Source organism: Equus przewalskii, chromosome 1, assembly GCF_037783145.1.
Source record: "Equus przewalskii isolate Varuska chromosome 1, EquPr2, whole genome shotgun sequence".
In the NCBI taxonomy this organism is placed as follows: Eukaryota; Metazoa; Chordata; class Mammalia; order Perissodactyla; family Equidae; genus Equus; species Equus przewalskii.
In genome coordinates, this window is record NC_091831.1 from 138,938,063 (window position 1) to 138,952,526 (window position 14,464).

The window sequence follows — 14,464 nt, forward strand, 5'->3', positions numbered from 1 at the left end:
CTTTTCAGATTAGTTTCTTTCACTTGGTAATACGCATTTCAGTTTCCTCCATGTTTTTTCATTGCTTGACAGTTCATTTCGTTTTAGCACTGAATAATATTCCATTGTCTAAATGTACCAGTTTATCCATTCATCTACTGAAGGACATCTTGATTGCTTCCAAGTTTTGGCCATTATGAATAAAACTGCTACAGACATCCATGTGCAGGTTTTTGTGTGCACATAAGTTTGCAACTCCTTTGGGTAGATACCAAGGAGCGCAGTTGCTGGAGTGTCTGGTAAGAGTATGTTTAGTTTTGTAAGAAACCACCAAACTGTCTTCAAAGTGGCTGTATCATTTTGTGTTCTCACCAGCAATGAATGAGAATTCCTATTGCTCCGCATTTTTGCCAGACTTTCGTGTTGTCAGAGTCTGGATTTCAGCCATTCTAATAGGTTGCCTCTTCTTTTTCAGTGATCTGTCCTCCACCTTGTTTCAGTAACTCACTTTCATAGTTTTATCCTAGACCATGTCACCAATAATTGTAACTCTTCTGTAATCTCAATTTTACGTTGTCCACTTTCTGACCACCCCCCTGTCTTTCTGTTCTCCCCCTCTACTCCCCCACCTTGGTTTATCAGTTTATTACAGATTATTATGGTTGTTGCATTACCTGTATTGAGGTGAAGTTCTGCCTGAGAGGAGGGGGCTGGGTGGACTTGGACCTGTAATTTTAAAACTTGAGGGACTGTGTAGAGAATAGGCCTGTACGGGGGGCTTGTGTCCCGCGTTTGAGTGTCTAGACTGTAGGAGGACATTTGGGCTCCTGGGAATAAAGGAGAATGGAAGAACAAGGATGCCGAAAGTGGAGGGAGAAAGAAGTACCTTCTGTGCAGCTCTGCCTTTCACTGGGTTTGTCCCTTCCCTCGCCATGGACACACTAGTCAGATCTTTGAGAGCCAGGCTCAGAACTGTGTCTGGGTGGTTTCCTGGTGCCTGGTCTAGAAACTGGGGGAATATGTTGAAGTGATGACTTTGAAGAACCTGTTATAGGTATTAATACAGTGCATTTTTCCTCCTATGTTGAAGATAACAGTGGAACCATGGATCTATTTGGAGGTGCAGATGATATATCTTCAGGGAGTGATGGAGAAGATAAACCACCTACTCCAGGGCAGCCTGTTGTAAGTAAAATCACCAATGTGAACTGGGCCCTTATTCAAGGCTAAGTAAAAAGTTTCTGAGACTCAGGGTCTCTCTTATGCTGAGAAGAGGAAGTTGATAAGTGAATTGCAGTATGAAAATACAATGAACAGATGACTTTCTCAGTTATGTAGTGGACTCTTGGTTATGAGGGAGAGTAGAAATAACTGCCCTGGCACCACCATGCCATGGAATACTACTCTGCAATAAAAAGGATGAGCTATTGATACACACAACAAGTTGGATAAAGTTCCAGGGGCTTATGCTGAGTGAGAAAGAGCCAATACTAAAGGTTACATACTGTACAATTCCCCTTATATAACGTTCTTGAAATGGCAAAATTATTTTTTGTGCCAAGAAGAGTGTGCTGCTAATAATCTTCTCTGATTTTAATTGATAGAGTGACTTTATATATTGAAGTGTTGCTTAATTTCACACTTCTGTTGGTGAATATGTGGAAGATAGATTTATCACAAAATCTTATTTTCTTATATTGATGCTTCCAAACTTATCTTGTTTCCTATGAGGGTTTTTGGGAGCTGGGTGGGGAGGAGTGGGGACTGAGGGCTGCTTTAGTCCTAAAGGGGCGTCTCAGTATGCTTCTTGCCTACCTAAGTATGGAAGTTGAGCTAGACCATTTCTAAGGTCCTGTGAAGCTCTAAAATTCCATGATTCTTTTCTAGGATGAAAATGGGTTGCCTCAGGACCAACAGGAGGAGGAGCCAATTCCTGAGACCAGAATAGAAGTAGAAATACCCAAAGTAAACACTGATTTAGGAAACGACTTGTATTTTGTTAAACTGCCCAACTTTCTCAGTGTGGAGCCCAGGTAAGGGGATCAGTTAAAAGTGTTTCTAGATGGTTAGAAATATGTTGAGTATTGGTATTTGTCTTATTTTACATGAGTTGACTAATCACAAAGTAAAAACCTGGTCATGTATCTCTGAAAGAATAAATCAAGCATATCCTGTGATAGAAAAAAGTATGGACTATTGGTAACGGAGACTTTGAATGCTTATAATTGTTTTTAGCAGTTTAATACTTTCTTATGAATTAACAGACATCCTAAGTCTGGGTATTTTTGACTATTGCAGCCCTGAAAAAGCTGAAATTGAGTATGGTGAAGTTTGCTAGAGAAATTGCAAATGTCCACTGTAGCAGCCGTTGTGGATCTAGAAAAGCTGATGGTTTGGGACAGTTAAATAGTATTGATGAGTATTATTTGCTAAGTATTGTGAAAGCTCTTGTGCAATTTAAATTTTTTCCCCGAAGCAAAATGAGCTGGAAAGCTAGAGCTTGTGTGGCTTATTAGTTGGAAGACTTACATAAGAATAAAGAATATTTTGAATATTTAACTTTGCTTGCACTTTATTTCAAGCAATATGTATAAACCCCAAATTTCAAGAAGGTAGAGTAATTTGAATACTTCCTTGAAGTTGAACATGAAGATATTTGACCATTATGATTTTTAATTATGATTTTCTAATATAATGGTGTGTATTAATAGAGATACTATTACATGACAGTAGTACTATTCCTTACAAAATATGATTAATAGTTTATTTTAAAAACAATTTGTAGACCTTTTGATCCTCAGTATTACGAAGATGAATTTGAAGATGAAGAAATGCTGGATGAAGAAGGTCGAACCAGGCTGAAATTAAAGGTGCCATTCCATATTTCCTCCCTTTCTTTCATGAGATAAAACCTGGGGATACCAACTTGAGGCTTGAGCTTTTGAAAATGATTTTTTATGTTTCCTGTTTTATCAACAAATGAATTGTCTGCCTTTTCAGAATATTTTAAGGAAGAAAATATGTAGCTTTTCTCTGTAAAAATGTCAAGTTTTCGATCACTTCTTTCACTGTTACACTTTTTGATGTTTTCAAAAAGTGATTAGCTACTTCCTTCAGAATAGGTAATGCTGTGATTTGCTGTTTAGAACAACTGCCTCCATATTTACTGTGGGTTAAGTTCTAGCAACTTCCTTCAAGAGGAAGTTCCTCAGGCTCTCTGATCTATTGATAAGCAAGTTACATACAAAAGGAGAATTTATTGCGGGTGCCTAACACTTCACTCTGTGGCTCTCTTTGTACTCTTCCATTGCTTTTGTTGACCGTTAGGAGAGAGTTATTTACTCAGTTCCTAGTAATGCATTAGCAGGTATCAGTATATCTGTTACATTTTCAGACCATGTAATACTAGGCTCTAGTGTAGGCATCAAAGTTTAGAAATAAATATCTTACTCTAAAACCTTGTTGCTTAGAGTACAAAATGTTGGTGTATGACAGACTGCTGTCTTTTAAACCCTTGCTGTGTGGTGGAAGATAACCCTGGATTCTTTGTTTCTAGAGTGATGTTCTTGAGACTAAGCTGACCATTCTGACCGTTCTTAAAGGTGGCGTAATTAATTCTTTAGTGAACAATGAACCAGATACAGTTTAGGTGCCTCTGTGAGGTCCTCTGTCTTTAGAAGTGCTTTAATGTGTCTTTCATCCCTGTAGGGTAAGACCTGGCAGTGCATCCTGTCATAGCCTCATTATTATTTGAATCACCTTATATAATAGAAAGCATTTTTCAAAATGGCTTCTCAGTTAATAATGGCCCATATGTTTTTGCCTGTGTTTGTTTAGGTAACCTATTTTGTATGAGAGGGATGGCAGGAATAGTGACGGATTGTTTTGTTTCCTTTATTAAGTGATATTTTAAACATACACAAATACAATGAGAACCGTATAATAAACTCTCATGTACCCATTTCTCACTTCGATAGTTGTCAAGTTGGACAGTCTTGTTTCATCTATATTCTGCACCCCATCTTACCCAGACTATTTTGAAGGAACTCTCAGATGTGACATCATATTTATTAATTCATGAATATTATTGAGTTCTTTAATCAGCTGGCTTCATAATTGTTCCTTTGTTTAAGGAGGCATAAAGAAGAAAAAGGGAAAAACTAGAAGGGAACCATTGGCACCCAATTGCAAAGACCGTTGCAGCTAACAGTAGAAATCTCAATGGGAACGGGAGTAGCTGCTTTTGGGATTGATGGTGGAAGACGAGGCATAGGGAAGCAGGACCTTAGATCTGTCAGTTTTCAAAATGTTTGCTTCTCTTTGTTGCCATCTTAATTCACATTCTCTTTATCCTTGTGAGTGTCTCCCTTTTTAATTCTTCTGTGTCGTTTTAGTGGGTTTCCAGGATGCAGCAGTGATAAACTACATGCATTTAGTGTGCTATATTTTCCCAGAAGTCCCATTGAGTTTTTAGTTTCAATGACAGTAGTTTTCATTTTAGGAAGCTCTTAAATGGTTTCCAAGTCTGCCTAGTGTTTCCCCCTCATGCAGTTAAAATAAAGGTAGGCTCTCAACCTGCTCTGGCCTGGGGTTTTCATTTTCATAGAGTGCCTTTTTTTCTTTACTCATGTGTGGGGAGCTTCCCTGGCTCCCTAGGCCAGTAGGCAGAGTTTTTGGTTCCACTTTTATAGAGTTTTTAGCTCTGTGAGAGAACTCGCTGTATATAGGGCGTCTCAGTTCTAAATTGCTACCTCATATGGCCTCAAGCATTATCTCCTGTCCTCGTAGCTCTTACTGTGTCTTAAAACATCAGGACTACCACAGGTTTAGCATCTGCTCAAATGCGTTGGCACTTAACTCCCTCTGTGATTCCAGCACTAGGAGTTCAGAAATTCACTTAAGCATATTTTTTTCCTGTTGTTAATTTATCCAACATCTCTAGATAATTAAAACAAGAGAGTTTCAATGTTGTCTGTTTTTCTCTCACTACCTGTGCATGCTTATTCTATGATTATGTGTCTCTTGAGGAGAAAAGAAGCATAAACTACAGTGTTCTAAGGCACTTGTGTTTTAACACAGGTAGAAAATACTATAAGATGGAGGATACGCCGGGACGAAGAAGGCAATGAAATTAAAGAAAGCAATGCTCGGATAGTCAAGTGGTCAGATGGAAGGTGAGCCCAGAATGCCTGCAGAGTACTGAACTACCCAGGATGTGGTTGGGAGGGATCGAGTTTTGGAATAAGACCTTATTTGGGGGAGGCCTCTTATCAGAGAATTTCCATTGCTTAGTCCCTGGCATTGCCTAGAAAACCTGAGAGGAGTAAACAGATAGTTGAGGGTCATACAGACTGGTGGAAGACGTTAAAAGTAGGCTGAAAATGTGGTCATCCTCTTCGGCTACAGCATAGTAGTTTGGAAAAGTTAGACCAGCTTCCCCCGCATTGCATGCTGCTGACTGTAAGTTGACATGTTAGAAAAACTGCCTTTCACTGGGAAAGTGGTTGAGGCTGAGTAAATGTTGCAGCGTTTTACCTGTAAGCTTACTTTACTCCTAAACGTAAACATACAGCATATTTTACTTCTATATAGGTCATTTTTCACACTGCCATCTTTGTTTTTTTCTTTCCTTCTGAGTTCTCTGTGAGGGGAGAAAGCAGCAGTTGAATCATGTTTTAAGCGATGTAAAATGGTGAGATGAAAGCTTTACGAGTTTACTGTGTGAAGTGTTCCTTCTTTTCAGCATGTCTCTGCATTTAGGCAATGAAGTGTTTGATGTTTACAAAGCTCCGCTGCAGGGCGATCACAACCATCTTTTCATAAGACAGGGCACTGGTCTACAGGGACAGGCCGTCTTCAAAACCAAACTCACATTCAGGTAACTCTTCTTATCAACATACTGTTTGTTACAATAAAAGCAGCAAAATATAGATGTTGTCCAAAATGCCCGACTCCTGATTGCCGTAACCTCATGGTACAGTTCGCCAAAGAGCAGGGCCTGGTTCTCAGCTCTGAAGCTTCAAAGGCTATTTTGTCACGTGCACTGAAAGGTGCTGTTTCACAGGGAACCGGGTCATGCTAACTAGACTTACAGGAGACTGTTATGTAAACCAGAATGTCAGTGTATTAGTTGCAGTGATTACTGTTAAGTAGCAAGAGGCCTAGAATGCTTGCTGGTCAGTGTGTCCTTTCTTTTTAGTAAAATTGATCTGGGAGACTAACTGATAACTGGAGGTTGTTGGTGTGCATGCAGTTAGGAGAGGCAGTGAGTTGGTGGGTGTGAAGGCTGTGGTCATCCTGTTTCTGGACCTGCTGCATCCAGCACCGCTCCAGGGATGTGAATACTCAGGGCAGCTGGCAAGGGCTCCTCTTCTCTAGACCGTGTAGGCACTACACTGAAATGTTTGTCTTTCTCTTTTCTTGATTCTAAGCAGACTGTCCTCCTTGAGTAATGCTTAACTTAGAGAGGGCACAATAATCTTGGTTATAACGTAGCTTTTGGAGAATCATAATGGTCAGAAGTGTAGGCTTTGGAATCACATAGACCTGTATTTGAGTCCCGTTTCCACTTGTATGACCTTATGCAACTTTCTCAACGTCTCTTTGCCTCAGTTTCCTAGTGTATAAAATGCACCAGTTGTCTCATAGAGTAGCTGTGAAGTCGCAGAGCATATCAAACACAAAGCACAGTGCTTGGCACTCAGTATTCAATGAATGCTCCTGGAACCTATCCATTTGCTGCTTCTAGAAGGTGATTGTGCTTTGTAAAGCCTTTTTTACTCCACTTTCCGTTTTTCACTTTACTCCTAAGATAAGAATATTTCAGTGAGGGGCCAGCCCAGTGGCATAGTGGTTAAAGTGACACTCTGCTTCTGTGGCCCAGGCTTCGCAGGTTTGGATCCCGGGCATGGACCTATATACTGCTCATCAAACCATGCTGTGGCGGCATCCCACATACAAAAAAAATAGAGGAAGATTGGCATAGATGTTAGCTCGGGGACAATCCTCACCAAAAAATAAATAAATAATATCAGTGGGCCACAGAATGAAGAAAGTTCAGAATCCCCCACCTAGTAAATTCAGTGTAGTGTCCCTGCCTATTTTTTCTAGAGAATAGGAAATGATCACTGGCCTCTTGTTTTTGTGATGTTGATATGACTGGCTCACAGATGTGTCTGATAAACAGTGAGACATTTTTGTTCATTTCCGGCAGACCTCACTCTACAGACAGTGCCACGCATAGAAAGATGACCCTGTCACTTGCAGATAGATGTTCAAAGACACAGAAGATTAGAATCTTACCAATGGCCGGTCGTGATCCTGAATGCCAGCGCACAGAAATGATTAAGGTATGTTGGCAAAGCTTTATCCTGCAATTTTTGGTATATTAAGAAGAGTGTTTCCCAAAAGGTTTATTCGTCATCTCTTAATGACCCACCTTTTCTCCTTCCAGCTGGCATAAAGAGAATGAAGCTGCATTGCTTTCCTAATCTTTTGCAAAACAATGTGATACTACGATTGTCTTAAGGCAGACACAAAGGCTCAGGTTCTCTCCCACCAGGTCCTGAAAGTTCACCGACAAACTGGTGACTGAAAGAATCTGAGCTTTCACAGATAATCCCAAAGATGATTAAATCACCTGTGTCTGGCTTAGAATCCATGTCGAAAATCAGTGGAAATGCTAGAGATTTAGTCTGAAATAACGTGAAAATAGATCAGGAGTTTGATGGGAGACTGCGTAAATGAGAATTGGGCAGAGTAGCTTGTGGTCTTTTAAGGTCAGTTTTCTCACGTTCTGCCTGGTAGGTTTTCAAATTTGACACCACTGTCAGGCACAAATTCAATTCTGGGGCATTGTCCCTAAATGATGGAGTGTGTGCTTGTATCGACACCATTGGCCTTTTGTGCCGCACTTGCTGGGAGAAGCTCAATGCAGTGGTATTGTCTCCTTCCCTCTCCTCTCCGTCCTCTCTGATCCCTGCTAGATCTTGGCACTTCTCTGTCTGCTTTGCGTGTTTTCCTTCCTTAGTGCGTCCGGGCACAGGGAGACAAGACACTCTGCTTGCTTCAGGCCCTTTCTTGCTGCTCCCAGTGCTGGCTCTGCTGAGGGTTTGGCCTGGGCCCCTGCTTTTCCTCCTGCTTATGTGTTGTTCACGGAGGCAGGTTCACTAATCCACATTCGGTGCCATGCCTAACCCAGGCTGTGGAGGGACTTTGGCTTCGGACTCTGACTTCTTACTCCATTGCCCCACCTTTTCTCCTCAAGCTCGGGGAGCTGGGGGCACCTGCAGCCTCCGGTCTCAGCATTATTGGAAGAGCCTCTGGGCCACCTTTGGAGGTCCCCAAACCCTCATCCACTTCCCTAGCTTCTGTGGAGACGCACCAACTATCAGCCAGTTTGTTCTTAATCACTGTCCTACTGACAGCGGTGTTTACTCTATGCTCAGTACAACCACATACTGCTTAATGAAACAGTTTGCTGCACTGAACGTGTAGCAGCAGAATGAGAGTCGTGTGTAGTAATACGGAGCAATTAAAGGAGGAGTTCAAAGACATGCCAGAATGTCCCTGACCTCGCAAATCCTGCCTCTGCCTTGTGAACCCCAACGTGTGGAATGCCAGGCAAATGGAAGGGAATGAGGCTCTGCTTTGGGGCTCAGGGACCCTCCTTGACCAGCACGTCCCCCTCCTGTTGTCAGGAGCCATGGGGTGCTCTCTGGATCGCGGGGCCCAGACAGGAACATCTGGGCACCATGGAAGTTTGGTGGAGCCTGGGCAAGTCGGGTGTTATCCCGGGAGAGAACAGAAACGGCCTCCCTCAGGCGTCCGCTGGGCGTGGTTGGCCTTCCTCAGGCTGGTCGCTGCTCTCTGGGCTCTGAGTGGCCGCACGGCATTCACCGCAGCTCCGGAGGCCGGGCCTGGGCCTGTTCTGATGGGCGGTGAGTGGGAGGGAGCCTCTGCCGCTTCCCCCGTGTGTTGCCTTCACACTTTGGAACTAAACAAGACCGTCACTGCGTGTGGTACCAGGTGTGGAGTGGAGAGAAGTGGGTTCTGAAGACAGGAAATAGGTGGTGTCCTGGGCCAGGTGTTTACGTGTTCTTGCTGGGAAAAGTAGGTGCACGTGGGCGCTAAACTAGTTCACTTGTGAAGTTAAATAGTTTGTCTGCTTCTTTACAGAAAGAAGAAGAACGTTTGAGAGCTTCTATTCGTAGGGAATCTCAGCAGCGCCGAATGAGAGAGAAACAGCACCAGCGGGGGCTGAGTGCCAGTTACCTAGAACCTGACCGGTACGATGAGGAGGAGGAAGGCGAGGAGTCCATCAGCTTGGCTGCCATTAAAAACCGATACAAAGGGGGCATTCGAGGTGAGTTTGTGCAGAAATTAACTTTCATCATTTCAGGGTTCAGGAATCTAGCTCTGCAGCCTGCCTACTCTGGCCCAGTGCCCAGTCGCTGGACATTTTATATTTAAGGAATCATTGTTAATGAGTGATACCTTTCAAGGTCTGGTGAGCTAATTATTGCAGAATTCTTCCAGGCGAGCCTGAGAGGGTAGAAACTGCTATTGTTCCCACTTTCAGACTTGTCCCTTGAGCTTCTGCTTTCTGGTTTGAAAGTCTGCCAATTATGTTTGGAACTTTTCTCAACTTTTTTTATTACTAATTGGGAATGAAGAAGTTGAGTTTTTCAGAGACTACGTGGTGTTTCCTTTCACAGTTCTTGCATGCGTGTTCTTTCACAAGTACGGTCGGCCATCCGTATCTGTGGCTTTCACATCTGCAGATACGGAGGCTGGCCGTATTCACTGTACTCTGACATTTTATATAAGGGACTCAAGTGTCTGTGGATTTTGGTATCTGCAGGGGTTTCTGGAACCAATCCTCTGCAGATACTGAGGGTGACATAGTTTATATTGGTTAACATTTGTTTAGCACATACTGAATCCCCGGCAAACGCTCACATACTTTACATACATCCTGTTTGATCCTCATAACAACTTATGACCCAGTTACTATTATTGTCTTTTCCCTTTTTTTAAGTAAACATTTTTTTAATTATTGAGTTCATAATAGTTGACATCAATGTGAGATTTCAGTTGTACATTATTTCTTGACTGTCACCACATAAGTACACCCCTTCACCCCCTGTGCCCACCCCCAACGCCTTTCCCTGTTAACCAATGAACTGTGTTCTTTGTCCATGTATTCGTTTATATTCCACAAATGAGTGAAATCATCTGGTGTTTGTCTTTCTCAGACTGGCTTATTTTGCTTAGCATAATTCCCTCTAGGTCCTTCCATGTTATTGCAAATGGGATGATTTTTGTCTTTTTTATGGCTGAGTAGTATTCCATTGTGTCTGCTGTGTGTGTGTGTGTGTGTGTGTGTGTGTGTATATACACCACATCTTCTTTATCCAATCATCAGTCGATGGGCACTTGGGTTGCTTCCACGTCTTGGCTATTGTGAGTAGTGCTGCAGTGATCATAGGGTGGCGTATGTTACTTTGGATTGTTGATTTCAAATTGTTTGGGTAGATACTCGGTAGTGGGAAAGCTGGGTCATATGGTATTTCTATTTTTAGTTTTTTGAGGAATCTTCATACTGTTTTCCATAGTGGCTGCACCAGTTTGCTTTCCCACCAGCAGTGTATGAGGGTTCCCTTCTCTCCACACCCTCTCCAACATTTGTTATTTTTAGTCTTAGTGATTGTAGCCATTTTAAGAGGTGTAAGGTGATATCTTAGTGTAGTTTCGATTTGTATTTCCCTGATGATTAGTGATGTTGAACATCTTTTCATGTGTTTATTGGCCATCTGTATATCTTCTTTTTTTTTGAGGAGGATTAGCCCTGAGCTAATATCTGCTGCCAGTCCTCCTCTTTTTGCTGAGGAAGACTGGCCGTGAACTAACATCCGTGCCCATCTTCCTCTACTTTATATGTGGGACACCTGCCACAGCGTGGCTTGCCAAGCAGTGCCATGTCCACACCCGGGATCCAAACTGGTGAATCCCGGGCCAGCCCTTGTATATCTTCTTTGGGAAAATGTCTGTTCATATCCTCTGCCCATTTTTTGATCGGGTTGTTTGTTTTTTTATTGTTCAGTTGTCTGAATTCCTTGTATATTGTGGAGATTAACCCCTTGTCAGATATATGATTTGCAAATATTTTCTCTAAATTGGTGGGTTGTCTCTTTATTTTAATTCTAGTTTCTTTTGCCTTGCAGAAGCTCTTCAGTCTGATGAATCCTACGTGTTTATTTTTTCTTTTGTTTCCCTTGTCTGAGAGCACATGGTATTTGAAAAGATCCTTTTTAGTTTGGTGTCAAAGAGTGTACTACCGATACTATCTTCCAGGAGTTTTACAGTTTCAGGACGTATCTTCAAGTCTTTGATCCATTTTGACTTTATTTTTGTGTATGGCATGAGATAGTGGTCTACCTTCATTCTTTTGCATGTGGCTGTCCAGTTTTCCCAACACCATTTATTGAAGGGACTATCTTTTCTCCGTTGTATGTTCTTGGCACCTTTGTCGAAGATTAGCTGTCTGTAGATGTGTGATTTTATTTCTGGGCTTTCTGTTCCATTAATCTGTGTGCCTGTTTTTGTACCAGTACCATGCCATTTTGATCACTGTGGCTTTGTAGTATATTTTGAGGTCAGGGATTGTGATGCCTCCAGCTTTGTTCTTTTTTCTCAGGATTGCCTTAGCAATTTGGGGTCTTTGGTTGCCCTGTGTGAATTTTAGTATTCTTTGCTCTATTTCCATGAAGAATGTCATTGGGATTCTGATTGGGATTGCATTGAATCTGTAGATTGCTTTGGGTAGTTTGGACATTTTAACTATGTTTATTCTTCCAATCCATGAGCAAAGAATCGCTTTCCATCTCTTTATGTCATTATCAATTTCTCTTAGTAATATCTTATAGTTTTCGTTGTATAAATCCTTCACCTCCTTGGTTAAATTTATTCCTAGGTACTTTATTCTTTTACTTGTGATTGTAAATGGAATTGTCGTCTTGAGTTCTCTTTCTGTAAGTTCATTATTAGAGTATAGTAAAGCAACTGATTTCTGTAAGTTGATTCTGTACCCTGCAACTTTACTGTAATTGTTAATTATTTCTATTAGTTTGCCAATGGATTTTTGAGGTTTTTCTATTTATGAGATCATGACGTCTGCAAACAGCGAGAGTTTCATTTCTTCACTCCCTATTTGGCTTCCTTTTATTCCTTTCTCTTGCCTAATCGCTCTGGGTAAAACCTCCAGTACTATGTTGAATAAGAGTGGTGATGGGGCCGGCCCGGTGGTGCAGTGGTTAAGTGCACACATTCCCCTTCGGCGGCCCGGGGTTCACCGGTTTCGATCCCGGGTGCAGACATGGCACTGCTTGGCAAGCCATGCTGTGGTAGGCATCCCACGTATAAAGTAGAGGAAGATGGGCACGGATGTTAGCTCAGGGCCAGCCTTCCTCAAAAAAAAAAAAAAAGGAGTGATGATATTCGGCATCCTTGTCTTGTTCCTCTTCTGAGAGGGATGGCGTTCAGTTTTTGCCCATTAAGTATGATGTTGGCTGTGGGTTTGTCATATATGGCCTTTATTATGTTGAGGTCATTTCCTTCCATCCCCATTTTGTTAAGAGTTTTTATTTAAAATGGCTGTTGGATCTTCTCAGATGCTTTCTCTGCATCTATTGAGATGATCATGTGGTTTTTATTCCTCAATTTGTTGATGTGGTATATCACGTATCACGTTGATTGATTTGCAGATGTTGAACCATCCCTGCGTCCCTGGTATGGAACCCACTTGATCACGATGTAGTCCTTTTTTTTTTAATTGAGGTATAATTGACATATAACATTATGTAAGTTTCAGATTTACAATATAATGATTCGTTGTTTGTATTTATTGCAAAATGATCACCACAATAAGTCTAGTTAACTTCTTTCACCAGATGTAGTTACAAAATTTTTTTCTTGCGATGGGAACTTTTAAGATATACTCTTTTAGCAACCTTCAAGTATGCACTGGAGTATTGTTAACTATAGTCACCATGGTGTACATTACATGACCGTGACTTTTTAAATTTATAATTGGAAGTTTGTACCTTTTGACCCCCTTCACCCATCCCCCGCACCACCCAGCCTCTGGCAGCCACCAGTCTGTTCTCTGTGTCTGTGAGCTTGGTTTTTGTTGTTGTTGCTGTTGTTTTCCTTTTTTTTTTAGATTCTGTGTATAAGTGAGATCACACAGTATTTGTGTTTCTCTGTCTGACTTATTGCACTTGGCATAATGCCCTCAAGGTCCGTTTTTGTCTTGTTCTTATTGAGGAAATGGAGACTTTGGGAGGTTGAGTAACTTGCCCAAAGACACATAGTTGTTAGGTGGACAGTTCTTGAACCAAGGTCATTGCCTTCTGAGGCGTCTGTCTCAGCCACAAGACTGCGAGCAGAGCTTTCCCCACAGCTGGCGGTAAGGTGACGTGCCGAGAAGCAGACGGAACCTGAAGACGGAAGACCTGGGCTGGACTCTTGATCCTGCCGCTGTGATGTCAGCTCCGCCGCTTCTTGGTGGGGTGATTTGGAAAGTTACAGTACCTCCCTCTGTCACCTCATCAGGAGAAAAACAGTACTAGTTACAAGATGAGGTGGTTGTGAGAACCGAATGATATAATGCAAATGAAGCACTTCACCCAGCAGCTGGCCCATGGCAAGGACTAAATAAATGTTACCTGAAACTGTTGTTCTTACCACTCACCAGCTCAGGCACGTGACTTCCCTCTCGGAATATCACGTTCCCATCTGTGAAAGGAGGCTGTAACCCTCCCCACGTGAGCTCTGACAGAGCTTTGGGCATCGCTGTACAATGCAAGGTATACCTTAGGTGACCATGCATCCTGGTTTTGTCCCTGTTGAGTGATAAATTTGAAGAACACCCACATTTCCCCTTCTCTGACGCTCCTGTGAAACACTCTTCCTTTCCTGCAGTGACTGCATTTGTTGTGGTGAGCTGGTGTTACACTCTTCCTACCTACCTATCATTTATTTGGGACAGAGACCTTTTATTTTTTTGTTAGCTTTAATTTCCCACAGAAAAATGAATTGTGGGGAAAAAACACATAAAAGCTGAAAAAAAAATTGAGGCTACTTTTAGGGAAAGAGTTATATATTCAGTTCACCACAGATGAAAAAGCTGACAGACAGGTTCATCAGCGTTCAGTTCTGTCCAGCAGTCTGATGGGCAGGGAGTGGGGAGAAGGGGACGGCTCTGCGTTCTGAGGCGACGGGCTGGGTCTAAAGTCAGCTGCTCTTATTCCACCCTGAGGGTCACCTGGGCTGGGGCATCAGAGCAGATTGTCACTGTCTACATCTCCCCTTGAAATGTCCCCCTGGCAACAAATGGTCTTTACAGGACTGGGAAACCACCTCTTGGTTTTAACTTCAACGCTCATCTTGGAATTAACTGTTACCCCCAGAAAGAATGACTCTG

The 14,464-nt window shown here is 42.1% G+C and overlaps 1 protein-coding gene across 1 annotated transcript in view; it reads left to right on the plus strand.

Moving 5' to 3' along the window:
* The window catches only part of LEO1 (LEO1 homolog, Paf1/RNA polymerase II complex component), a 33,994-nt gene that overhangs the window by 12,993 nt on the left and 6,537 nt on the right, over nucleotides 1-14,464 (plus strand). Inside the window, exons 4-10 of the mRNA XM_008516234.2 lie at nucleotides 1,070-1,164; nucleotides 1,867-2,012; nucleotides 2,765-2,849; nucleotides 5,059-5,153; nucleotides 5,723-5,857; nucleotides 7,193-7,328; nucleotides 9,157-9,343. Coding sequence (XP_008514456.1) covers nucleotides 1,070-1,164; nucleotides 1,867-2,012; nucleotides 2,765-2,849; nucleotides 5,059-5,153; nucleotides 5,723-5,857; nucleotides 7,193-7,328; nucleotides 9,157-9,343 — 879 coding nt within the window. The remainder of the gene's footprint in view (nucleotides 1-1,069; nucleotides 1,165-1,866; nucleotides 2,013-2,764; nucleotides 2,850-5,058; nucleotides 5,154-5,722; nucleotides 5,858-7,192; nucleotides 7,329-9,156; nucleotides 9,344-14,464) is intronic.